This window comes from Zeus faber (genome assembly GCF_960531495.2).
Source record: "Zeus faber genome assembly, chromosome: 2".
Lineage (NCBI taxonomy): Eukaryota > Metazoa > Chordata > Actinopteri > Zeiformes > Zeidae > Zeus > Zeus faber.
Window position 1 is genome coordinate 27,566,349 of NC_137189.1, and position 25,992 is coordinate 27,592,340.

General features: G+C 42.1%; 1 protein-coding gene across 1 annotated transcript in view; it reads right to left on the reverse strand.

Moving 5' to 3' along the window:
* The window catches only part of LOC307246176 (ribose-phosphate pyrophosphokinase 2), a 30,785-nt gene continuing 4,793 nt past the window's right edge, over positions 1-25,992 (reverse strand). Inside the window, exons 2-7 of the mRNA XM_080022016.1 lie at positions 16,602-16,785; positions 15,204-15,302; positions 14,016-14,140; positions 12,752-12,925; positions 3,083-3,242; positions 1-683 (exon numbers count right to left, since the gene is read on the reverse strand). Coding sequence (XP_079878142.1) covers positions 591-683; positions 3,083-3,242; positions 12,752-12,925; positions 14,016-14,140; positions 15,204-15,302; positions 16,602-16,785 — 835 coding nt within the window. The 3' untranslated portion in view covers positions 1-590. The remainder of the gene's footprint in view (positions 684-3,082; positions 3,243-12,751; positions 12,926-14,015; positions 14,141-15,203; positions 15,303-16,601; positions 16,786-25,992) is intronic.

Here is a 25,992-nt window from a genome sequence, read left to right on the forward strand (position 1 = left end):
TTGCTTTTCAAGTGGTTTTATTTTTATTGTCACTTGGCTCCAGTTTTGATTTTTACAGAAAAAAAAAAAACTTTACAAACTTTTGAAACTATTTCTTTTTTTTGTCTGTGGTGAAGCTTTTGACCTTTTAGTGTTTTTGTAGAAATCATTTTCTACCTATAACACACTTTGAATTTAGCTTCAAAAAAACGATTTTAATACTCCTGGCTGCTGGGGGGGGGGGGCACTTTATGGGGAATTTTATTTTTCCCCTTAAAAAAAAAAAATAAAAAAATAAAGTAAAAATGACTCAACAATCACATCAGAACATGGAATGCTTCTTTCATCGACAAAGGAGAAACACTATTAGAAAACAGGAGCGTTGGGAAAAGTGGCGCCACCTGCTGGCAAGAATTTCAATTAAAAATATCCCCCATCAAAATAAAGAAAAATTGATAAATCATAAATACAACATGTTTTTTTTTAATTATTATTAGTTTTACTCCCACTGGTGGAAAAATTTGGAAAAACACGATGTGTCGTCCCCCTATTAGGAGAAGACTTCCTGGAATGGGCGGGGCTTGGTGGCATTGGGTGTGGGGGGCTTCCCGTTACAAGGGCACGTGGCTGAAGAGGTAGGACACCGACTCCCCGTTGTGGGTCCGTCTGATCGCCTCTGCCAGGATCATGGAGATGTCGATCACCTGGAGGGAGGGAAACGGTCAACAGGTTTGTTGCCTCGTCACGAAAACGAATGATTGCAGAGGATTGGGATGGGAGGAAGCAGAGTCTTCCAACACATTTCCAGGGAACGCCTCCCGCATCCCCCGCGTCAAGTTAACAAAATCTGGACTCCGCGCGCCATGGCACAACGTCATTTGCATCCCGCACTCCCTTGCGCCTGGGGCAAGAATAAACCTAGCTTTAGCGAGACAAAATAAGGCAAGAAAATGTCAGGGTGTTCAGCTGTCAATTGTTTTCATTATTTAACAGGAGGTTCTTTCCTGCAGTTTTCGTTAAGTTCGTCTTTTGCTGTCATTTACCAACATTAAAGCTAGAAAACTCAGGCATTGACATTAAAGCGTTCCAACAAAATTCTCATTGGAACACATTGACCGATAAAGGTACCGATGGTATAACAGCATGAACAGATTTAAAAGTAAAGTTTATGGCTGCTCCCTGAAAGTCGACCAGTCGAATCATCAGTCGGAAAAAAAACTGTCAGTTGACAGATTCTTCAAGTCGAGCAGTTTTGTTTTTTTTGTCCCCTCCCCAGTCTGTGTGCATTACAATCACAGGATAAAACGGATAGAAGATTACAAAATGCACAGGGATAACATTTCAACGCTGAATTATAAATTAGGGGGATCATGAATACATTTTTGTGTGTGTGAATCCGGACACTGACACCGTGCGGCTCTCTGTGCGGCCCGATGGCCGTGCCCCCTTCCTCCAAATAAAACTGAAAACAGTGCGGGGACGGTGCGCGGAGGAACGGTGCACGACTCGTAAAGATTATTTTCTGGGCATAATGTATGGACAGGGGGCGATCGGGCAGAGAGGTCACGGAGAAAGTGTCCCCATTACGCCATAAGGGGACGTCAGATAAAATAACCTTTATCTACAACCAAACACATTTTCTGGCGGGTGCATCGCTGGCGCGCATCCTCTGTAGCCCCGACGAGGGAGACGGGTGCGCAGAATCGCCTCCACACCTGAGGCAAAGTCTCTGAGGGACGTGCAGTGTTTAATCCGTTTGAATAGAACCGTGTGGTTGGGAACTTCCACACGGAGGGATTTCCTTCCACAGAGACACCGTGAGGCAGGACTCTGTGGACTACAGGCAGTAGACGGACACCTACTCATTTTTAGGATAGAGTCATAAGACGACTAAATTGTATCGACTCAGCCATCTCTCAGTCCTCCTCCTCCAGCTATGTGCCAACAGGGCTCCTACATTACCCACAATGCAACATGTTAAAGTGACAGGCCCCCGTCACCGCCCCGATCTGTCCCCCTTTGTATCGCTGTGGAGTGTCACTTTACGCCAATAGTGGTTTGGTTTTTGCAATGGAGAGGAATGCGTGGTGTGTGTTGCCCGTAATGTAATGTTATGTGATTACGTTTCATCATAATTCAACTTGTTCGGAATTGTTTTCAAAAAGACAGACGAAAACAAAACAGTAACAAATTAAGATAAGATTTAAAAGATATTGAAAAATATATATTTTGATTTTAGATTTGTTGAATAAACGTGTGTGTACTGCATACTCTGCCATAAAGGACACTGGACAGAATGCCAGCGCTTTTTAATGAAAATAATTCGTATTCATTATTTTAACGGTTCAAACTGATTTTTATTTTAGTTTGTTCAATAAAGCAGTGTTTTCATAAAAGAAACAATTAAATAAAAATCAACAGAAAATATTGGTTCTTGGAATTTCTTTTACCACTTAAAATTAGTATCTGTGACAAAATCGACATTAATTGTACCTGCTGTAATATAAAATTTATATTATATCATTTTTCCTCCCATTGAATTAAAGGTGCAGCATGTCGAATTTAGTGGCATCTAGTGGTGAGCTTGCAGATCGCAGCTCATTACTCCTCCCCATGGTGGCGCAACATGGCAGCCTCCCAGGAAGAGACGGTGGCTGCGAAACTCACGAAAAGCCCTCTCTAGAGCTGTCTGTTCTGCGCTACTATAGAAGAAACATGGCGGCGCAAAATGGCGGCCTCCGTGAAGCGTACGCGCATTCTCATCAAGAGTTCAGACATTACGTGCTTCTGGCCGGGTTTCCCACTCGCCAACGGGGTTTTTGAAGATCAGCAAGCACAACCCCAGATTGGAGGCAAATCATAGTGTGTGGCATTTCGAGCGTGTGGTGTGAACTGTGGGGGGCGGTGAAACAAACATGACCCACAAAATCAGTTGAATGCCTGTTTGTGATTCAATATTAAAGTGAAAATCTCTCCAATTATCTTCGTAAAAAACAAACAAAAAAACGCATCCCCTTCATCACAAACACCCATTCTGTCTATTCTATTCATGCTGCCGTTCACTCCCCAGTGTTGGCGGCGGGGTCCGCTGCGGAGGCCCCACCTGTATCTTGGGGCAAGACTTCATCTTCTCCTCCTGGGGGATGGTGTTGGTAACCACCACGGCCTCGAACGGAGCGCTGTTGATGCGGGTGATGGCCGGGCCCGAGAAGATACCGTGCGTCAGGATGGCGTACACCTTGATGGCGCCGGCGTCGATCAGCCTGCGGCAGGAAAAGGCAAAACAAAGAACGACAAGATTAGGTGGAGAGAAAAGAGGGACGATGGAGGATCGGCGTCTGGGAGGAACCGACTTACTGCTCTGGCGGCGCCAACGTTGGATTAGCACGAGACGGAGAAGGGGATACATTTTAGGTCGAATTTCGCAAGCCAGGATTTTGTCGAAAACGCGAAAAAATTCAAAATGCCAACGGCAAGTTGCAGTGGTTCAATGGATCATTTGGGCGCCAGTCTCAGGTCGATTTTTTAAATTCTGTGTCAAACTTGTGCGGCTTTGGACCAGTGTCAACTACCACCTCTTGCGTTCTTGCTGCCCCCGTTGTCCACCGCTTTCTAGATTATAACCTTTTTTTAATAAGCACAGTATGCCTCTGTATGTTTAGAAACGTCCACTAAAGGACAATGTTTCCCTGGAATGTGATCTACTCCAAAATGGCGTAAGTGCGAGAACATTGAAATAAAAATAATCCAAAAAATGATAATTGAACAAAACATTTTAACAGTTCAAACTGTAGGAGGAAAGGGAGAAAAAAAACAAAAACAAAAAAAAACGTCTTTGGTCAAGATAGTTGATGGTTGCATTGCTTAAAAAGAAAATAAAATAAAAATCAAATGATCTGATCACACTCATGTGATTTGCAGCTGCACATATGGACTACTGCTGAAATTTTCAGTTACCACAATAGTAAGATTGCTGATTTTGACATTGTTTATTATTCACTATGGAACAATAATAGAACATGAAACTGTCACTGAGTTCAAGTTAAATAGAATATGGGACTGTCACCAAGTTTCAGTATAATTCAACTTGTAACTCACTGAGTTTTAGTAGGACCCAACATATAACTAACATGGAAATGTTCAGTTCAAACTTCAAATTAAAGTCTCTTTCACTTTAAGTGCAAATATACATTTATATTATATTTAATGGTACTTTGCAAATAAATTGCAATTATAAAAAAATTAAATAAATGGCCGGCTCTTCTCACTCTCGTCCGCTGGAAGTCCTCCTTCCCTCACCGCACGTTAAACCAAGTGAATCAAATAGAACGACTGGTTTTACTGAGTGACTCGTCAAGAACCGAGTCTCAAAAATAAAGTCAAACTTTTCATCAGGAACAGAGCTCCGCTGTGACAGCGTTAGAAACACAGTCTGCACAATGTTAGAATATTATCAGGCGATAGGTTTACAATTTATCTCATCTTTGTTGACCTTGAAGTACCTCCAAACAGCCAACATTTTATTTTTTTTAATCGTCAACGCGCAACTATGTTACATTACGTTGCATCGGGTTTGGTGTCGGAGCATTTTTACGAGTACAGTACATGAGCACAGTATCGGGCTGTAAATTTGACCAACACAAAATCTGAAAATATATCTGCCACTGATCGCCTGGTGAAAACCGGCCGATCAATCGGTGCATCTCATGTTTTATATTTTAACATTACGGTCATGATTTTACCTCAGAAATGCAGCGTTCCACCTTGGTGGATAATAAAGTAGCGCTCAGTGATGCGTATCAGCAGATGTTGAGTGAGAGGAGAGGGAGGGTTTACAGAACCACAGGTCAGAGCATCTGGTCCAATCCCAGGGATGTAGTTGAAATACCCAATAAATGTTCGGTACTGTTTGATTGATTTCCATCATTAAATTACCATACATACATACATACAGCGTAGTTTCAGCTGGCATTTCCTTCTTGCCTATTTTGAGTAAGAATTGCGTAGCTGGTAAAAAAAATGCGTGCAGGTTGGCAGGTCTGATATTATAACGAACAATGTGAACACTGTGCTACGTTACAGATAACCCTTTAAAACAAATTTAGTTTACAAGGGCTGTGCGCACGAAGTGAGCCCAGGTCTCCAGACTGCAACCATTTAGTCGCATTTTGTGACCATTTTTGGAGACTGATCATTGCGACAATCAAAAGCATCAAAAAATATTCTTCTAAATGTGTCAGAGCAACGAGCAAGGATACTGAACATTTATTAAAATTAGTTAAAATTAGTTTCAAATTAAAAGCCCTCTAGCGTTTCACACAAGGCTCCACCCTGACGGTTACACACATTTTAATATTTTTAGAGCTTATGTGTAATCACCGGGTGTCATGACATTTCACTGCATATATGTATGACCGTATGCATGTGTATGTGACAAACATCCTCTTGAATCTTTGATATAGGTTTTAAGGTTAATTTTGATATGCCAGCTCCCGGATGGAGTTTTTCTTTTTCAGCTCATTTTTATTTTATTTATTTAAATAAATAAAAAAGGGCAAAGCCATGACCGCCACACAATACCAAGCTGTGGCTCCTAGGGGGCGTCCAAATCTCAAACCGGATTCCCACGTTTTATTATCTTTTTGTTTTACCCATTGCTGCGGCCCCCTGCAATTCCTGCTATTACCCATAGGGGGCAGCAGACTCCAGTTTGGGACCCACTGGTATAAAAACACTGCTTTATTTACTAATTTAACATTCAAGTCTCTTAAAGGGGCAATAGGCAACTTTTGAGCTGCTGACGCCCAGACAGCAGGCACTGTCCCCCGAGGAAAGAAAAAAATATATATTGCAGCCTTTTTTCCATTGGACCTTAGTCTATTTATGCCATTTAAAAAAAAAAATAAAAAATTCATCCAATGCTTTTCGTACAAGTAATTTGTACAAACATAGAATGAACTGTGAAGTGAATAAAGTTATTTATTGCTTTAAAAACTAAAGAAATGGTCAACACACGCAGCTTGAAAAAGAAAACGAACAACCAACCAGGTCTCAAATAAATACATTTTAATTCTTAAAACAGCAAATGCTATGCTTCAGACAGAGAGGAAAATTACAGCTATAATAATGATTATAGCTGCAGGCAGGAATACATGGGGTTCAGTTTAGTCATGTTAGGTACTTATTCGTTTTTTTGTTCTCGCGCCAATGCCGCATTGACTCCTACGGTATGCGGTCTACACAGCGCAACTCTCGGAACGCGAATAAGCACCCAGAGACGTAAACCGTACTTACATAACATCGGTTCATGGTGTCACAAGTGGAAGTTTCCAAGAACACAGTTTCATTCAAACTGACTAAAAAAATGCATGTCCCTCAGAGACATAACATCAACTTGAACTTTTGGGACGAAAATAAAATGGGCACAATTCAGACCTGTTGCTCTGGGGCGACAAGGGAACTCCTTGTGTGGGGACAGAAACACAGAGTGTTTTTGACTGACTTGGGGGAGAGTAAGGAATGTCAACCCGCCAGCTTACTATGCATGTCGCATGTAAAAATGATTTTTCTTATTCATCACATATCAGTCTTTTGCAAGGTGTTTATCACGCATGTACATATTGCGATGACGGTGAATGTACGATTTATGGTGCTCCAGGAGGTTCATATTTCAATCGACAGCTCAGGCATTGAAGTGGCACCGAAATCTGTGTTGAATTCGGTCCGGTAGATACAGATTGGCTTTTTCACAGTGCAACACAAAGGCTGCTGGATGGTCCCGGCGGTGGCTGCTGGGTGGAGAAGCTAGCAACGGGCGATTACCCGTGGTGGTTGCTGCAGCTGCTTCTGCCCCGGTCCTCCGCCGGACACCCTTGGCGCCGCAAGCTGCCAGTCGGGAGAGGGTTGGCACTGTGGCCACCCGTTGACCCGCTGGTGGCTCCAGGGCGTCTTCAGATGGCCCTTCAGTGTCCCTTCCCTGTGCCATGACACAGGCTCCTGTCCTGAGTGTGTGTGTGGGGATGGGGCATTTACCTGTCGCTCGTTAGACCGAGCAACAGGTATGCAGCCACTCTGACCCCAATCGCCTAGATCCAGGTCAGGTGTGGTTGCCCAAACCACACCATCCCCGCATCACAGGAACATACATAAATTAGCTGCCGGTAACTTACAACTACTCACTGGGCCGCTAAAGTGAATTGGCAAATTCTGCATCTCCTGAGGGTTCATTTTTTTTGGTCTGCCAGGAAAACCAGCATGTTCACTTTATCCGGTTTAAGAGAGGATCTCAACGCTGTGACAATATTGCCATCCGCACTCCGAGGGAGTGCTCGTAGTGCATGCGGTTATATACCTTTAAGTGTTTTCTAAAGATTCTTTATTTTTGGGAGGAGGAGCCTCTCCTTCTCCCATCTCCAGGTATTTGGTTGCATGGCACCATCTCCACCGCCGTCACTGCGCCGCTCTTCGGGCACTGCTGCCAGTATCTCCTCCAGGAGAGCATCTTCGACGTCTCCGAAGTTACAGTCCCTGTATCTCGGGGCAATGAATGAGGCCTTTGCCAGTTGCTGTGTTGCAGGTGCACTGTACTGGTCTTCCAAAACTCTGGACGCTCCGGATTGTGCATCAACTCAGTGCCTTCCTCGGTTGGGAGCAGAAGATCCTCAGTAACTGAGACCAGTTTCACAGATGACACTGTTAAGTCTTCTCTGAAGGTAGCGCATCTGTAAAACCACTTCACTAAAACTACTTTCTTCAGCGTTGCATTTACAGATTCTAGGACTCAGACGTCCGGCCATATGGCTGCCCCTGTCATCCATCAACACCATCCTAATAGATGCCGCTTGCTTGATAACGCAGTCAACCGTCTTCTTAGTACCCCACCTGGCAGGACAATCCTGTGAATCAATTAAAAACACAATTGTATTATTCTTCAAAGTAGGCATTAAGTATGCCCAAATAGGCTACGTTAACAGCAGCCCGCTTGTTAATAAAATTGAGCAGAAGTCTGTCCATAAGTTTCAACCCGTTTTTTACAGGATAAATAGGGTATTTTGTTTCATAGTACAAGTAATTAACATAACATTATAATAATATTTTATTTGAGAATCCTCAGTCTATTCATAATTTTAAATTGGCTTAACGTTTAATTAGTCAAATAAACGATATGCTGGGTTCATTGTCCATATGTCCCATCTTTTCAGTTTGCTGTAACTGCTTGTGTTTTACTTATGTTAATTTAATATGATATTTTTGCTGCTAGTATTTTACTGTTAAGTATATTTTAGTTATTCTTGCCATGGTTTTCTGCGAATTTTTGCGCTTATGTGTGATCTTAATAATTACATATTTTTTATGCCTATGAAGAAGTTGCTAACCATGGCTCAAAAATGTCACTGCCCAGAATGACCTTGTGTTACACTGTGCATACAAAACGACAAATGAAACCCTTCACATTTCCTTCCCCTCGTCCTCAACATTACTCCACTTCTTAATCAACAGTTCCATCTAGCGGCTGGACACCGTAACTATGTCACACATGCAGATGCAGACAGTACGACAACAATTCACTTCAGTGCTTATGAATTAGTGTTTAATATATATTAGTGGATATGAATAAGAATACGTGGAGTAATGTTTGCGACAAAGATCGGTTATTATTAGTTGTCATTTTCTGATGAATAATATTATGTCATTACATATCAAAACAATGTCTAAAGAAAGAAATAGGAATCGAAGTTGAGCGCAACTCACCAGAATTAAGCAATGTTGAGGCAAGTTGAGCTGGGCTTGTTCTTTCTGCAGCTTTTTTCTTTTTTTTGCCAGCTCTGCGACAAAGTAGTCACCAATGTTCTGCACGAACCCATGGCTCGGGCTGTGCCCTTCTCTGTCTTCAATGCATTGGTGACAGATAATGCAGATTATGGCCAAAGTCATTTAGCCATTGCCAGCCATGATTTTGCACCACAGCCACAATAATGTCCCCGGTAATACAGGCCAATTTCCTCTGAGGGATTCCGCCAGGTTGTCATCCGTGTGGCTTTCTGCCGTGAACACGGTCTCCAGGCACTTTGATTTTAGTTCCCAGTTTGCGCTGAGATAGTGTATGGTCAGGTCTTTCAAGCCCCGTGTAACGTTGTCCTTCCCTTTCAGATACTTTTCAGTGATCGCTTTTTGAGGAAAGTACTTTCAGTCGGGAAGTCATATTGCTTATAAAAATCCTGTAACATTTGAATTTCTTCGACCAAATAGCAAGTCACACTGTCAGTACGCGCTCGTGACTTATTGCTGTCATGTTGGTACTTTGCTCTTCTCGCAAAGGCCTTGGATACTCATTGGCATAGGTTGTACCTCCTCCTGAGGCAGGTGTGCTGCTACCTCGTCCGTCAAACGCTGCAGGATGGTTAATTCTAAGATGTGGTCTTAGATAACACGTATTTCCTTTGGCGACGGATATTTATTTCCAACAAATACGGCATATTGCCTCGTACAAATTTGCCGTCGTCTGGCGCAGACCAAAAGATGAATGAAGAATAGGCGAAGTAACATTTGGCTTAGGAACTTAATTTGTTGCCATTATTGAATGGAATAATGTCAGACAGCTAGCGTCAACTGGATGGGCATTACCATTAGTCGTGTGTCGGTTGTGAACAAGTGGGCTCAATGACTCAGCTCCTGGTGGTCGATGGGAGTCGGCTCCCATCTGAGAACAGATACATTTTTTTCTTAATGTATTTCTGTAAATTAATAGAAGACAGTATAATAGGATGATCACATAACGTATCTGTTGAATACGGTCCAGAAACGTACAGTATCACTTCAGCATAACATTAACAGCCAAGCATGGTGAGACTTCAATTGTTATTGCGCCGGTCGCCACCCTTACCCACGGAACGCTTATTTAAATCGCGGAAACATAAATGCTTGACAAATAACATTTTTGAACGTAGCAGAAATTGTTTCAAAGTATATCATACAAATTTAATTGAAAGATATGGTGTGATAACGGCAACTGTTAACTTTATGCTTCAGTCTTTTAATCTGTGTATTGTGTGTTTATTCAATTGAACATTATCTGTAGATATCAAACACCCAAGCCTAGAAATAATTAATAACAATTGGACACACACAAATAGCCTTAAGGGACTGTCCTTCCCCTGAGCGACCAGCGGAGCAAAAGCCCTCAAGCACAGTCAATGATGAAACAATGATTGTGTTTATATTGTCATCCTATTGTAACTTTCACCAGCAAAAAAAAAAAAAGTGTACATAAAAAAAAAGTTATTATTTGCGGTGATGACGGAAAAAAGCTCAATACCACGGTGATGCACATAACCGCGGTAATCATCGCAGCCCTATTTCAATGAGTTGTTCTAACATTCAAGGGTTTATGATCTACCTCGAGTAGATTGCTCCACTGTCCGTCATTTCCGCTAATGGTTGTGTATTGGTTGACCCAATGTCGTCCGAATGCATAGTGATTTATAGGGAACCAATCTAAACGCCGATGGTGTCATTATTCTAGCCATTACACTGTGCAATCTACGTGAATTTCATAATGATAAGTAAAAGCAAAAAAGTTGTCTATTGATCCTTTAACTCGTACGGAAACCTGCTTTTCTAAAACTAACATTCTCTGTGGCCAAATTACATTTTTAATAAACTAGTTATTGGAACAGCCATTTTTCTCACAAACATTTACAAATGGTAATCTGTTAAAGATGCAACTACATCGTCGCGGACCGCTGAATTGATATAAATGTACCATGAACCTGTCAATGGCCCGATTCTATAGTTACGAATGGGTTGACGGAAGCTTTGCTGCTAATTCTACTTTAGTATAAACTAAGCTGCTGCAGAAGACCTGCTGATCAAAGTTACAAGTCACCGTTGAACAAGCGAATACCACCCTCTGTGATTGTGTGCACACATTCCCTCTCGCAAGACTTGCAGTGTGTGTGTACGTACGTGCATATACATATATATACACACACACATACATATATATATACTCTGCCACAAATAACTAGTGTAATGCTATTGACTGGGGGGAGGGGGTTCAAGTTAATTGGTGGGTTGTTATAATTTGCATAAATTCATCTGATTGGAGAGGAGGTGTCCAAGATAGTGGCTCATTCAAATATTGATTTTCACACACACACACCCACACACACACACACACACACACACACACACACACACACACACACACACACACACACACCAACTTAAACATGGAACTTATGCTGAAATCTTCTGTTCGCTGCTGATGTTTGAGTCCGATCCACTCTGACAGTAATGACTCACTCTGCTCTACAAATTCCTGTACTTATAAATCATAGACCGAAATTACGTAACTTCCCTGTAACATACAGGAATCTAAACAGTTTACTCCCGGTTCGGACTCAAACGCTCAGTACCCCGCAAAGCCATGCACCCAGAACAAGTCATTTTTAGTTAATGAGCTGTTAAATACTCATAACCTGGATTTCGCTCCTTTAACTGAGAACTGGCTGGATAGAAATGGCTCAGTCGCACTCACTGAGACCGCACCTCCTAATTTCAAGTTCATCCAAACCACTAGAGCTGACCAGAGAGGCGGTGGAATAGCTGGAATAGTCTTCTCTGATATCTATACCTGCAAGCAAATCCTCCTCGGAGAATTCACGTCTTTTGAACACCTTGCTATATCTATAAACTGCAGTGCCCCGATTTTAATCATCGCTGTCTATCGGCCACCAAAATCCGAATGTGGCTTTCTTGATGAACTCTGAGCTACTGTCCAAGGTCTCCATTGATTGTGATTGTATAATTATCTCAGGTGATTTTAATATTCATGTTCAATCAAACAGACCCAGATGCTCAACACTTCATTAGCCTATTGGAGGCATTTGACCTCACTCAGCACGTTTCTGGACCCACCCACAATAAGGGGCATTAGGCAGCTTAAGAGAGAGTGTCGCCAGGCAGAACGAAAGAGGAGAAAGACAAATCTTCAGGTTCATCATGAAATTTACAAGGATAACCTGACCTGAGAGTGGGTGCGCTCTTCTCCAGCCAGGGCACCTCCCGGTGAGGGAGGAGCATGGGATCCCTCTTACATAGAGGGGGAAACATTTGCCGGTGGCAGGACAGGGCAATTTAAACAAACAACACAAAACTAAAAACGTATAAATAAATAAATAAGTAAATAAAGAACAGCTCAGACTGTTCCCCTTGTTCCTACAAAAGAGCTGTTCAAAAGAATCGGATCATTTGTGAACGACCCAACACTACCTGGTGCAAGTTGAGAAGTTTGTTATAAAGAGGGACGCGGACATCCCAGGGTTTTTTTTTTTTTTCTCCTCCTGACTGGACACCTTGATTGATTGCACTCTTTACAAAAACATTTCTACGCAGTTTTATCTTGCATTCCTATGGAAAAGGCTGCGTAGCTGTCCGGAGTTGAAAAGGAAAAAAATAAAACAAATAAAAAGAAACAGCCCTCTCGCGCAAATATAGAGAAATGCCATGCGGCTTCGCCCGGACCCCGTGTGGCTGATGTGGCCAGTGGCGCTCCAACAGTGGATTCAATAGGAAGACTGGACTTACCACACACGTTGCGCCAATGCGTCTGGTTGACTTCTTTCCCGATACCGAAATACCGCGGTTCACGTGTACGTATTGAACCGTAGGGGGCGTCCCGAACGGTTCGATAATAAACCATGTGCCGTGGCATCCCTACTGCCTACCTAGCCCAGAGCAGTGTGTGTGTATTTGTGTGAGGGATGCTAACTTGTCGGCAGCGTGGCAGATAGTCCCGCAGGTGTCGGCCATGTCGTCCACCAAGATGGCGACGCGGTCCTTGACATCGCCGACCAGGACCATGCGGTCCACCTCGTTGGCCTTCTTACGCTCCTTGTGGATCAGCGCGAACTCCACGTTTAGACGGTCCGCGATGGACGTCACCCTGAAGGGGGGAGGGAGAAGGAGTCCTAAACAATAACATTAAGTCTCAAATTCATCCCCCAAAAATCGCAGTTTATACAGAAGCAGAGCAGCAGAGAACTCCTAACTCCAAATTCAAACCTCTTCATTTTAGTTAAGTGTAAGTTCATGGACCGCACATGGAAAGCTTTCTTTTTTTCAATAAATGGATAATCCTTATCTTTTATTTATCTTTGTTGGATTGGTTTATTTATTTTATTTTAAACACAGGTGTTACTGAAAAGTAGGTTCACTATACTGTTGAGACTTACCACTTTTAGAGAACGATCTGCTCTCACTGACAAACTATCCGCTCTTTAGCAGTGAGACAATATATCGATACTGGAATATATCCTGATACTTCCTCTTGCGATACGTTATCGATACACAGGCGCCAAATAGCGCTATTTTATGAAAACACGCTGGCTAGAGATTGATCAATTCATTTTTATTGTATTTTATTCTATATATTTTTATCTTATTCTATAAGTATTCCACTTACTGTATTACGTTTTAGGAGTCAGTTAGTCGATCTATTAGAAAGGAATTTTCTACTTTTTATTTTATTTTCTATTTTTTCCTAAGACATATTGTGTGCTATCACCGGGTGCGTTGCATTACATTTCACTGCATATATGTATGGAAGTATGTATATGTATGTGACAAATAAAAAATCTTGAATCTTGAATCGATCTATCGATAAAAATCTGGCAATAATGGTCAGAAAGTCTTTATATGTTTCAGAGAGATTTCACGTTTGCCCCATTGGACTGCATTGAAGCACAGTGAGAAGCAGCAGTAGAGTGGGACATTTCTCAGTTAGAGTGGTAGGGTTCTCAACAAGAGTGGCAAGATTCTCAATGAGAATGTTCAGCGAGGTTGTTTCTACAAACTGTTATAAAATATGGAACCAACATTTTAATAAGGCATGGGTGGAGACAGAAAACCTATCCTTCAATAACTAGGTCTGCAACGTGCTGGTAATATTAATTTCACTCTGCGAAACTGAATCATCCACAACACTCAGTATCTCACTTTTCTTTCCATGGCTCTTTTTTTTTTTTTTTTAATACCTCTTGGCTCCTCCGGCGTCAGGTGACACAATGATGCAGTTCTTCCATTCAGGGATGTTTTCTCTGATCCACTGCAGCACTGCAGGCTCAGCGTACAGGTTGTCCACGGCGATGTCGAAAAAACCCTGAAGAGAGAGAATTCAGCATCCACCCATCCATCAAGTTATTCCATCCATCCTCAGTCATCATCACCAGATCCCTCTGTAAGAACCAGTATCATCAGCACTGTCCCAGTTAAGATTATTATTATTACGACTACAATGACATTCTGAGCTTATCTGTTCATCTTAAAAAAAAATTAAAAAAAACCAAAAACAAAACAACTATACAACTTTGCACAGTACCATTTACAACGACATTAGTTAAAATTGTATTATTTTGAAAGCCTAACCGATGTTTTTGTTTTAACAGTTTATTGCCTTTAAAGATCACCAGGAGAGAGAGAGAGAGAGAGAGAGAGAGAGAGAGAGAGAGAGAGAGAGAGAGAGAGAGAGAGAGAGAGAGAGAGAGAGAGAGAGAGAGAGAGAGAGAGAGAGAGAGAGAGAGAGAGAGAGAGAGAGAGAGAGAGAGAGAGAGAGAGAGAGAGAGAGAGAGAGAGAGAGAGAGAGAGAGAGAGAGAGAGAGAGAGAGAGAGAGAGAGAGAGAGAGAGAGAAAAGAAGCTGGTATAAAAAAACAAATTTTAACTTAGGAGTCTTTAATAAAAGCATCGGAACTAGTATGAAAGAGTAACTTTTTAATTTCCTGATGCTGTCATAAAAGGCCTTGATGCATTTTAATTCCATTGAAATCAAAAAATATTTTAAAATAAATACATTTGCTGTTTCTTTTTAATGGATTTTAGGCCTTATTGCAATTTTTGCAAATAAGGTAGGTAACTGCACTTTTCATTTTGTGACAAAAGGTTCAAATCTAAATTCATAATTGGGTTGTGACTTAATGAATAAGGACAGATCTGGATCCTGAGGATTAACCAGGGTTACCCAGTTGCAGGGGCATCCGCAGACAAATCATATATATTTTTTTCCATATTCTTATTGGTTTACGTGTTGTTTAACATTTTTAATGTTCATTCAAGGTTTAAGATAGATTCAGATGTTATATTTGTGCACCGGAATTTCGCCCTCCACACAGAGCATATGACAGTTTATTATGTTGTTTATTTAAATTATGTATAATTTATATCTGACCTGTATTTGCGAGGCATGCAGGTCCATGGTGATGATGTGATCTGCTCCTGCCACAGACAGCATGTTGGCCACCAACTTGGCCGAGATGGGGGCACGGCTCTGGAAATAGAAACATAAATAAGAATTTAAAAACGGGATTCCGGACTAAACCAAACTAACATGTTCATTGTAGAAGCAGCGGTTAATTGTTTTCGTGAACAATAACTTAAGTTATTAATTTTAGCAATATGGCCCTTTCAGGAATGTAATCAAACTTTAAGGAGCCTTTCCCAAACTTAAGAATGCCGCGGCCCAATGACGAGATATAACATACGATCCAAATCAAAAATAGGTCAGATAAATGAAGAATAACACATGATTTAAAACCCATGGCTTTGTTTTATTAATTTGATTACGTTTCAAAGTGTTAATATTTAATCATAAATATTTTATGGGAAGTTCAAACTTGACAAAATTGAAAACGATTTATTGTAAATGACCTCTTGCAGCCCACCTGCAGTACCTTCACGGCCCACCAGGGGACCGTGGCCCACACTTTGGGAAACACTGCTTTAAGGAATATATTGTCCTAAAGGCCCCCGGAAAATTAGACTTTAACCAAATAGACACAAATATAAAATAAGGGACTGTCAACTATGTATGTATTACCACATTGCTCTGTAGGATACTCCATTCTAATTGGTTGATAGTTGCAATCAACAGTCAATTATTTCTGAATAATGGCCGCTGATCTGTTGATAATGGCCCTTCCTCAATGTGTGTTCTTGTGGACTTGAGAAACGTCATCAGTCGCAGCCCAAGTACTGTTCCAATTCAAGGTACGCATGCCCAAATGCGTACTTTGAATTGGAAGTCCACATCCAAATGCCCGGATGTGGACTTGCTCCGCCCATTTTATCGAGGACGCATCGGTGGTGACTTGTGTGGACTTGGGACAGCCAAGTATCCCACAATGCATCTCGCAGAATGACCGTCCTGCGTCCTCCCGTCCCCGGGAGTCTGTACTCCCGAGTCGAACTTGCCATGTCTGAACTACCAAGTCCGCAAGTCCGGACTTTGCGTACTTGGTATTGAGAAACGGCAAATGTTAATAATCACTCCGCTGACATGCTAATGCTAGCTAGCAGTGGCATCTTGAAGAGGTGACGAGGTGAATGTTAATATGTCCGATCCAACATTAATAATAGTAAATAGGTTTGTCATCGGTAAGAAGTTTACTTTTTAGCAAAAATTTTCACTACGTTGCTATGTTGTTAGCTACGTTGTGGATTACTTTTCCTAGCGGAAGCTCTTACACTATACATACTAGTTATAAAATCACTTCAAATCAATATTCCGTCCAAGCGTATTCTTTTCTTAGTAAGTAGCGTGTAATAAGCAGGATAGCCAGACGCGCACCTTGTCCTTTTTGTCCTGCCGAGCGTAGGGGAAGCAGGGGATGACGGCCGTCACCCTGGAGGACGATGCAATCTTGCAGGCATTTATCATGATCAGCAGCTCCATCAGGTTGTCATTGATCTCGCCGCAGCCGCTCTGCACAATGTAGACGTCCTCGCCGCGCACGCTCTCCCCGATCTCCACGCTGAGACGAAGGAAAAGGCGTAACAATTGAGTTTAAGGGAATAAATAAATAAATAAATAAATAAATAATCGGTGAGACAGAATTCAAGGGGAAATAAGGACAGAAAATTAATAAAAAAAGGGGAAATGACACCGAAAAAGAATTACATGGAAAATTATGACACAAAAACAGAATTAAAGTGCCAATCGCAAAGATTTTCATTTGAATAAATTTCTGTTAAATCACCATCGCCAAATGAGGTAACACAAAGGTGACTAATACTAAGGTACTAAGAACCGGGTGTCTGTGGCGACTTTCCCGGCATGCATCGCTTTCATGTGAACTGGTGACCTTGAATTGTTTGAGGAGTGTCTGGGAAGTCTGGGAAGTGAGTTCCAAAAACACACCTGCAAATACCGCTTTTCGCCCTATGTGCCGCCAAAAACAACGAATCGGAAATCTTCGACATCGCCACTACAAAGGGACGATACTACATAAATGATGAAATAAATTAATAAAAAAAAAAGGAGAAATAATGCCACAAAAACAGAATAAAAATGAAAAAGGTGAAGGATCACGATCATTCCTCTAATAATTCCAGACCAAATAAATCAAGAGAAATAATTAAATCATTTCTCTGGATTTATTTGGTCTGGAATTATTAGTCTTGAATCTAACGTCAAGTAATTCTAAAAATAATACTCCCAATAGTTGAATGCAGATTAAATAATTCTATCACTTTCTCCTGTTGGGATCAGAAGCCCAAAATTTCTATGGTGTTAAAATAATAAAAAGTGAAAACAGAAGGACAAGAATAAGCAAATTTAAAAAATATGCAACTCTACAACTATCATAAAAATAAGCAATACATAAATAATTGTCCATGGAAACATTGTAAGATTGTGATTATCCTAATGGGATAATCCCAGATTATCCCATGTGGTAATCTGGGATTACCTTCAGGTAAACCTGTGAATTCAGTATCAATACAATTTGATATGCATGTTAAGCAAATATGAAAAAAAATAATAATAATCCTGATAAATGTATTTTAATTATTCTAATATAATATTCTAGATTCAGGAGTGGCGGAGGTGGTGAAACTATGGAAACAGAAAATGGAACATGTTCTCTGCCGTGCATGTGAAACATTTCTTGCTTAGGAGACCAGACCAGGCCGCGGGTCATGTGACCAGACGACACACAAAGCAGTTTGGGGTTTGGGTCAAACTGGAAACCAGATATTTCAGATACCAGGTGACACTGGAGTGATGCAGAAAATGTATCAAAGAAAACAGGACAAACTTAATGTCCATATAAGGACATTGAAGGTCGGAGCAGGTTCATTTCAAGTTTTTTCCCAAAAAAATGTTGTTTTTTTTCCACGTCACTTCTTACAAAGATATACTCCCACGGTGACACCACTTTGTTAACCACTAAACCAATGACACTGTGCTTATTTTTACGACCTACTAATAGTGATGCAAGACTCAAACAATTCAGTCGTAGCGAACAAAGCTTTTAAATGTGTGTGAATCTCTTGAGCGAAGAACTGAAAAATATTACTGAGCTAAGTACAAGTACAAGACAAAACAGGCCAAAGAATTTTTTTTATTGAATGTGACTGACTCAACCTTTGTATTTCAGCAAAATAAATAATTTGGCAGATTTAAATGATTATTGTGAGAAGCTTGGCCGAACCGACTCTTGGTTCTCACCATTTATTTCCCAGGGAGGGGATGCGGGCCAGCTGTGGTAACAAAATGTGAGTATATCTGTGAGAAAAAGAGCAGATTATCAGACTGCGCTCAACTCCCCTTTTCAAAGATAAATAAATGCATCTGGACAGAGAGCTTCTGTTAAAAATAAATCCACTCTTTTCCCCAAAAACACCTGGGATGTTGAGATCAGGTCGAGACGGGACCGACACAAAATCGGGAGCCGAAACTGACGTCATTTACTCATCTGATATGGGACAGACGTCGCCGATCCCCGTACCGATCCAAATTCCATTCCATCATTTGTGCTGAACCCCCGTAATGTAATATGTAGGGCTGCGTTTAAAAAAAAAAATGTAAACAGAAAAAATATTGGTCACTAAATATTATCTGGTGGTCACCAGATGATTTCTGAAAATGCACAAAAAAGGAAAATGTGTTCCATTTATTTATAAATTGTTCAAATACATAAACTTTTTCAGGAATAATTCTCAATTCAATTATTCAGTAGATGCAAAATGAAGAACTTTTCAGTGGTAGGCTACATTTTCCGTAAGAGAGACCAAGAAAGAGACTGTGTGTGCACGTAGAGCAGAAAAACAAGCCAAGTCAGACTAGTTTTTACAATCGCGAAAACATGGATCGGTGGCTCAAAAGGCCAGCCGAAAATGTTAAACAACACAAGCCATCTACAAGTAAGCCTTCCACTGCTCATAGCCCACAAGCATCCTCTTCGACCCAGAGTCAGAAAACGTCAGCACCGATGATAAGACAGAAACATCTACTTAGCGCTGCAAATACCAGGAGGGGGTTTTACAATATGGCCTCACCCTGTCATGATAAAAATGAGATGATCTCCCACAATGTGTATTGTGCGCTGAGGTTGTGGCACACGAAAGCTTAAAGCCAGTGAAAATTAAGAGGCATCTCCAAACCAGACATCCAGATCACATTGATAAACCTGTGGATTTATTTTTTTGATGTAGGGAAGAGGACCTATTTGAGCATAGGGCAGTTATACATGGACAAGCTACTATACCCACCAAAGCTCGGGTAGCTTCATAGAAAGTGGCCTACCTAATTGTTCAATCAAAAAAGCCCCACAAAATAGGCCAAACCCTGATCCTTCCCTCAGCATTGGGCACGACTTAAGCTATGCAGGGTGAGAACTCACACTTGACAAAATCCGCCCCTTAGATGATACTATCTCGCAGCACGGTGACATGGCCAGCAACCTCAAACGTCAGCTCACTAAAGACTGAAGAAACTAGAGTCTGATATATCAAACGCTGCTCAGTGAGTAATGTTTGTTGGATACAACCACGAAGGGAAACTCTGAGGATATGTTGTTCTGCACTGGAGGGAAAGTGTACAGGTGATGACATTTTCAAGAAGCTGGACAGTAAGGCGCATGAGGAGAGCCTGTGTTGGAAAAACTGCATCGGTGTATGGGGTTATGCAGGAAAAGAAGAAGTGACTGAAAGTCAAAGCACTGAAAGTGGCACCACACGTTAAGTTTACCCACTGCTTTATCCATAGAGTCCTTTGTTGCCAAGACACTAGAACCAACTCTAAAAGACGTTCTCCAAACCGCAACCAAAATCGTGAATTCTATTAAATCACAGCCCTTGAACACCACACTCTATTCTCTGCCAAGAGATGGAGTAAGAACCTAAAGGTCTACTTGTTCACACCGGGGTGCCTTTCAAGGTGGTTAAGTCCTTAACCATCTGTTTGAGATGCAGGAGGTGGTGTGCCTCCTCTCAGACGCCACCCCCCTCGCGGATCACACGACTGACCGTAAATGGATGGCAAATCGTGCATACCTGGCATGTCTATTTGACTATTTGGCCCTAACACTAATATTTTAACCTTCTTGGACAAAGTGGAAATAAGAAATCAATAAGAAATTGGAGTGCTGGGCTGTCCGAATTGAGAGTGGGAATTTGGACTCCCGTCATCCGCATCGGCCCATATGTATCGTAATCGGATCTGAAAAAAAAGTGGATCGTAGTTTCCGTTATCCGGTAATTATCATTTGTTGAACAGGAAAATCTGTTCAAGTCCGAAAGAGCTAATCCATCCAGTCAATAACCTCAAAGCACAATTTGAAATTGTGCTGTACGATAATTCATAATCATCACCATATTTTTTTTCCCCCTCTGTGTCAAAATAAAATACTCAATCATCTCAATAAAAGATTCCGTAGATCTATTCCTTTCTGGGTTCAACAAGTTGCAACAGAAAGCCAATCTGATTGGACGATCCAAAGCTGACCTTTCACCCCGAACCAATAATGTTTGTCAATATATAAATAAGCCCTACCACCTCCCTCCTGGACACGTGGTCAGGCAGCAATTTGTCCTAACGGAAACTCTGCGGCACATCTCTAAAGTCAGACACTTGTAACCAAAACTTTTTCCTGAATGTAGGGCTGGGCTGGCTATTTCACAATCGGGCACCCACCCAAAGAAAAAAGCCATAATCGCCAGCTGTTAATGTTTTTCAAAAATGTATCAAATAATCTACCTTTCCTAGAAATAAAGTAATCCATGCTTAAACACCACACAAACTCTCTAAAGTAAAGCAAACAACCCCCCCCCCCCCCCGCCTCCCAGACAGGGTAAACTAATTCCGAGATGCTTGAATGACAAAAATCTTTCCAGAATTACGTGTGGCATCTTAATGAATATCCTACTTCCTGTAGCGAAAGACTTTGCGACTCAGAGTAATTTGAATGACATATCTAATCAGAAGTACGCACAGGATCTTAATGATTAACTGAAGTGTGATGGGAACACGCATCGCATGCACACGTTACAATATTATAACATTGAATGTTACAATATACCATTCTGACTGTCACACTAATAATAATATTTTGGTTTGTTTCCTACTTGTATGACAGAATTTTATTAAAATTTTTTTTAAAACAACTGAATGAAGGGACTGTCCCGATAACTGCGTGATGGAATGAACTAAACAAGATGCAAATAGGATGCATATTTATTAACAAAAAAGGCAAAAGAGATAAAAGAATGAAATTAAAAGCTGGGTGTTGTGTCAGGTCATCTCAACTCAGAGAAACCACTACAGAGTGATGACGTCTACACCACTCACCTCGCACGATGCGAGCGCCCCTCCCCAGAGCCAAAATTTGCACATATATAACGAATTGGATGATGATGTCCCGAAGCGTCCCACCCCAAACTCATCTCGCTCCACCACCAAACCGGAAGTTGTAGAACGTTGGCCTATTGGCAATGCACAAACGTTCGTCTTCTTAAGGGAAAATTTCACCGTTTTTTCACCAATTCCCGATATGGATCAATCTTGAGCCACAAGATGTCTGAGGTGTCCTGGTTCTAACGAGACCTCGACCATGTCTGTGGGTCCAGCGGTTGTCGTGGGCCAAACACTTTTAGCCAGAAAAATGCCTAGGAGAAAAACAATAAATCCAAGCAAATACAATGTCAGCCCTGCAGGCTGGACCCCTAGTAGACCGTGTCCATCCCAGAAGAGCGCATTTTGACCTCATCCCTTCAGGCCATACTGATCTTTTTGATATTTGTAATATTAACAATAACATACTTAAATTATATTGTTTATATCTGAGAATGTTAAGGAAGGCAATTTGATTTAACTAGACTTAATTCAACCGTCGGAAAGACGCCCTGGATAGTCAACAAACAATAACAAACATTTGATTTATTCCAAAACGTTTGGAAATGTTAATCTTTGTTCTGTTTAAAGAAATAAGTGTTCTTGTGTGTGTTTTGTGTCTGCTTTGTTATAATTTATTATTGTCTCACCGGAGCGCTTTATGTTCAACTGTCCCAAATAAAACCTTGTGCGCCGACGAACCTCCAGCCAAACCTGAGTCTCTGTGATTCGCCCTGAACTGGGGTAGCAAGCCTGCCACAATTTAGATTGTACTTATGCTGCCTTTACGTGAACAAATCCCCACCCCCAAGAAGAGACGATAATGCAGCAGATTTGATTATTGGGTGACGACCGATGGCAGCAAAACTTTCATGAAAGTTTTGGCCCAGCCCTAACAGAATGCAACATCAAAATGACACTTAACGTCTTTAATTATGAATAAATGTCATGTTACGCTGATTATTCCAGTGTCTATCAACAAGACTGACTTCAATGCAGTCACTGTTCCACAGGTGCGCCGATGGAGAAAGCACCACAGAAAATGGGGCGGCATTCGGATCAGAATGAGGACTCAACCTTACCGTCCACCTCCGCCCAGCATCCTCCTTGCAAATGCCCAGTCCCTGGGGAACAGGATGGATGACCTTCGAGCGAGGATTACATTCCACGGGGATACGAGAAACTGTTGCGTCTTCTGCCTGACGGAGACATGGCTGAACCCGCTGGTGCCAGACCACGGGATACGTCCAGGATAGGTCAGAGGACAGCTGACTGTCTCTTGCCGTCCATTCTACTCCACCGGGAATTCAGTACAGTCATCATCACAGCCGTTTATATTCCACTGCAAACGGACACCGATACAGCACTATCGAACCTATGACATGTTGAGCGGACTTCAGAACAAACATCCCCATGCGGCTGTGGTGGTGGCTGGGGACTTAAACAGGGCGAACCTTAAAAAAAAAGTTCTGCCTAACTTCCACCAACACATCACGTGTGCCACCAGGGGAGATAGAACTCTAGACCACTGCTACACACCGTACAAGAACGGATACATGAACGTCTCGCTCCCTGCTTTCGGGAAATCGGATCAGGCCGCCCTCTCGCTACTTCCTGATTACAAGCCGTGCATTGTACGTGGAAAGGTAGTGACGAGGGACGTAAAGTGGTGGTCGGACCAATCAGAGGCTGCGCTTCAGGACGCTCTGAGTGACGTAGACTCAGACATGTTCCATACAAGTTCCAGTGACGTCAGCCAGTTTACGGAAATAGCTCGGTTTCATAGCTACGTTAGCGGACAGCATCGTGCCCACAGTGAAAATTTGGATATTTCCGAGCCAGAAACCATGGTTCAATAAATCCATCCACGGCCGCTTACAACGAAGGTCTTGTATCTGGCAACAAGGACAACTACAAAGCTGCGTCATACAAACTGAGGAGGGCGGTGAAGGACGTTAAACCGATGTACAGAGACACAGTGGAGCAACAGATGGAGCAACGGGCTGCGGACCATTACTAACTACAACCGTAGCTCCTCAACAGCCACGAATGTGGACGCCTCCCTAGCCAACGCACTGAACTCCTTTTATGCACGGTTTGAGGTTAGTATCAACACTGCTAGCTCGCCGGCTAATTGGAGTTACACCGCTGAGGATGAGCACGCACTCTGTGTCTAAGCAGGATGTCAGGAGGGCTCTGATGTGTGTGAAGGCCCCGGGTGGTTAGGGTGGTTAGGGTGGGGAGGCACACGTCCAGCTCCATCAACTTGAACACAGCATCCCCCCAGGGCTGTGTCCTCAGCTCCCTTCTGTACTCCATGTACACACATGACTGTGTGGCAAGGTCCAGCTCCAACACCATCATCAAGTTTGCTGACGACACCGTCGTGGTGGGCCTGATCACCGACGACAAGAAGGCCTACCGCGAGGAAGTGCTGACCTGTCACTCTGGTGCCAGGACAACAGCCTCCTCTTGAACGTTAGCAAAACTAAGGAGCTGATTGTGGACATTAGGAGAGGATCACAACCGGGGATGCACATGCCGTTCGGTGAGGATCCTCAAGTCCTTCTACTCTGGAGCAGTGGAGAGCATCCTGACAGGCAACATCACTGATAGGTTTAGGAACTGTACTGTTCAGGACAGGCGGGCCCTGCAGAGGGCGGTGCGTTCAGCCCAACGTACCACTGGAACAACCCTCCTCTCCCTGCAGGACTTACACACCAGTTGGTGTACGCAGGATCATGAAGGATCCTCACCACCCCAACAACGGACTGTTTTCCAGATTCTGCAGTCAGGTGAGCACCTCTGCAGTCACGCAGTAAGAACAGAGGGATTGAGACTGAGTTTCTTCCCGCAAGCCATAACAACTGTTAATGCTGAATTCACCAGAGGCCCTCACTGAGACACATACATAGGCCCACACTGCATTACTATTATCCTTGTTGCACATTGTACTGCATACTGTACTGTTACTGTATTGCCGTGTCATACAGTACTGTATATCTCAACACACACTACCTCACTTTTATCAAAGGCCACTTAGCTGCATACACACACTCACATATATATATAGTCTATTCCTCATTTCTTTTTTGCATCCCTGTTCAGTATATTACCTTTTTTATGCTTATTTTATTCGATTTAATAACTGAATGACATTTTAGGAATCATTATTGTGCATAATCTCTGGGTGCGTTGCAATTACATTTCACTACATATATGTATGTATAAGTATGTCCTAAATGAACATCTTGAATCTTGTGTCAGACCTGCCAACCGTAGGAAAATATTTGAAGTACCACAACAGTGTAACAGGGAGTCTGTGGTGTTTGAGTTACTGCAGCTAAATGTTTCACACATAGTGCCTTGTAACGAGGCTAATCACACACACACACACACATACCCCCCCCCCAGGTCATAGGATTTTAAAAACTTTTATATTTTTTTCCTTGGTCTAACATTCCAATGTCAGTTTTCTCAGAGTTAAATACCTGTTTTTTGGTCAAACCTGTCATTGATGACACAAAACTCCTCTTGCCATGTTGTTCCTACAAACACCAGAAGCTGTTCTCAACATTTCTTCATACAACACCCTCCACATCGGAGCAGCGGTACAACAGTCCCTCTGGGTGTAATTCCACCAACACCACTACACATTTCAGAAATGCTGACTTACAGAACATATCCAAAGATAAAATAAAAGTCAAGAGGCATTAAAAAAAAAAAATCGCTTCAAATTGCACCGAGAGCCTCCCACCACTAATATATCAGGGTCCCCAACAACAGGTTTCTCAATTTTGATGTAATCCATGTAGACAACCTGTGATCACATTCAAATTTGTATGCTTTATTATTTTTAATATTCACATTTTGTAAGGGGGGGGTGCTTAAGCACTGTTCCACAGCGCCGATCAAGGTGATCTCTCCAAACAAAGCAAATAAACACTCTAGATGTACTAAATTTAGCTTGCTGCTGCTGCGGGGCTCTGCACTAGAGGACATTCCACCGGTGATGGTCGGATTTATTTCGCACTTTTATTGCCACATCGGTGGAATTGCTGGACATTCTGGTCAAAGGCGCACTCTCCCTCCCACGTCTCCACCCAAGTGGACTTCACACACCATTACAGAGACTATTTATGTCTAACATGCGTTCACTGCGCAACAAACTTGATGAACTTATTAGGGCTGCCCCCTGAAAGTCTATGAGTCTAATCATCAGTCGGAAACCCGTTAATCGACTGAGTATCTAAAATAAAAAACACTTTTTTGGCGCCCCAATCACAGGCACACCATCGCTGGCGCGCACATCAGAGAGGGAGAGAAATGTGCAAAACACTACCCACCA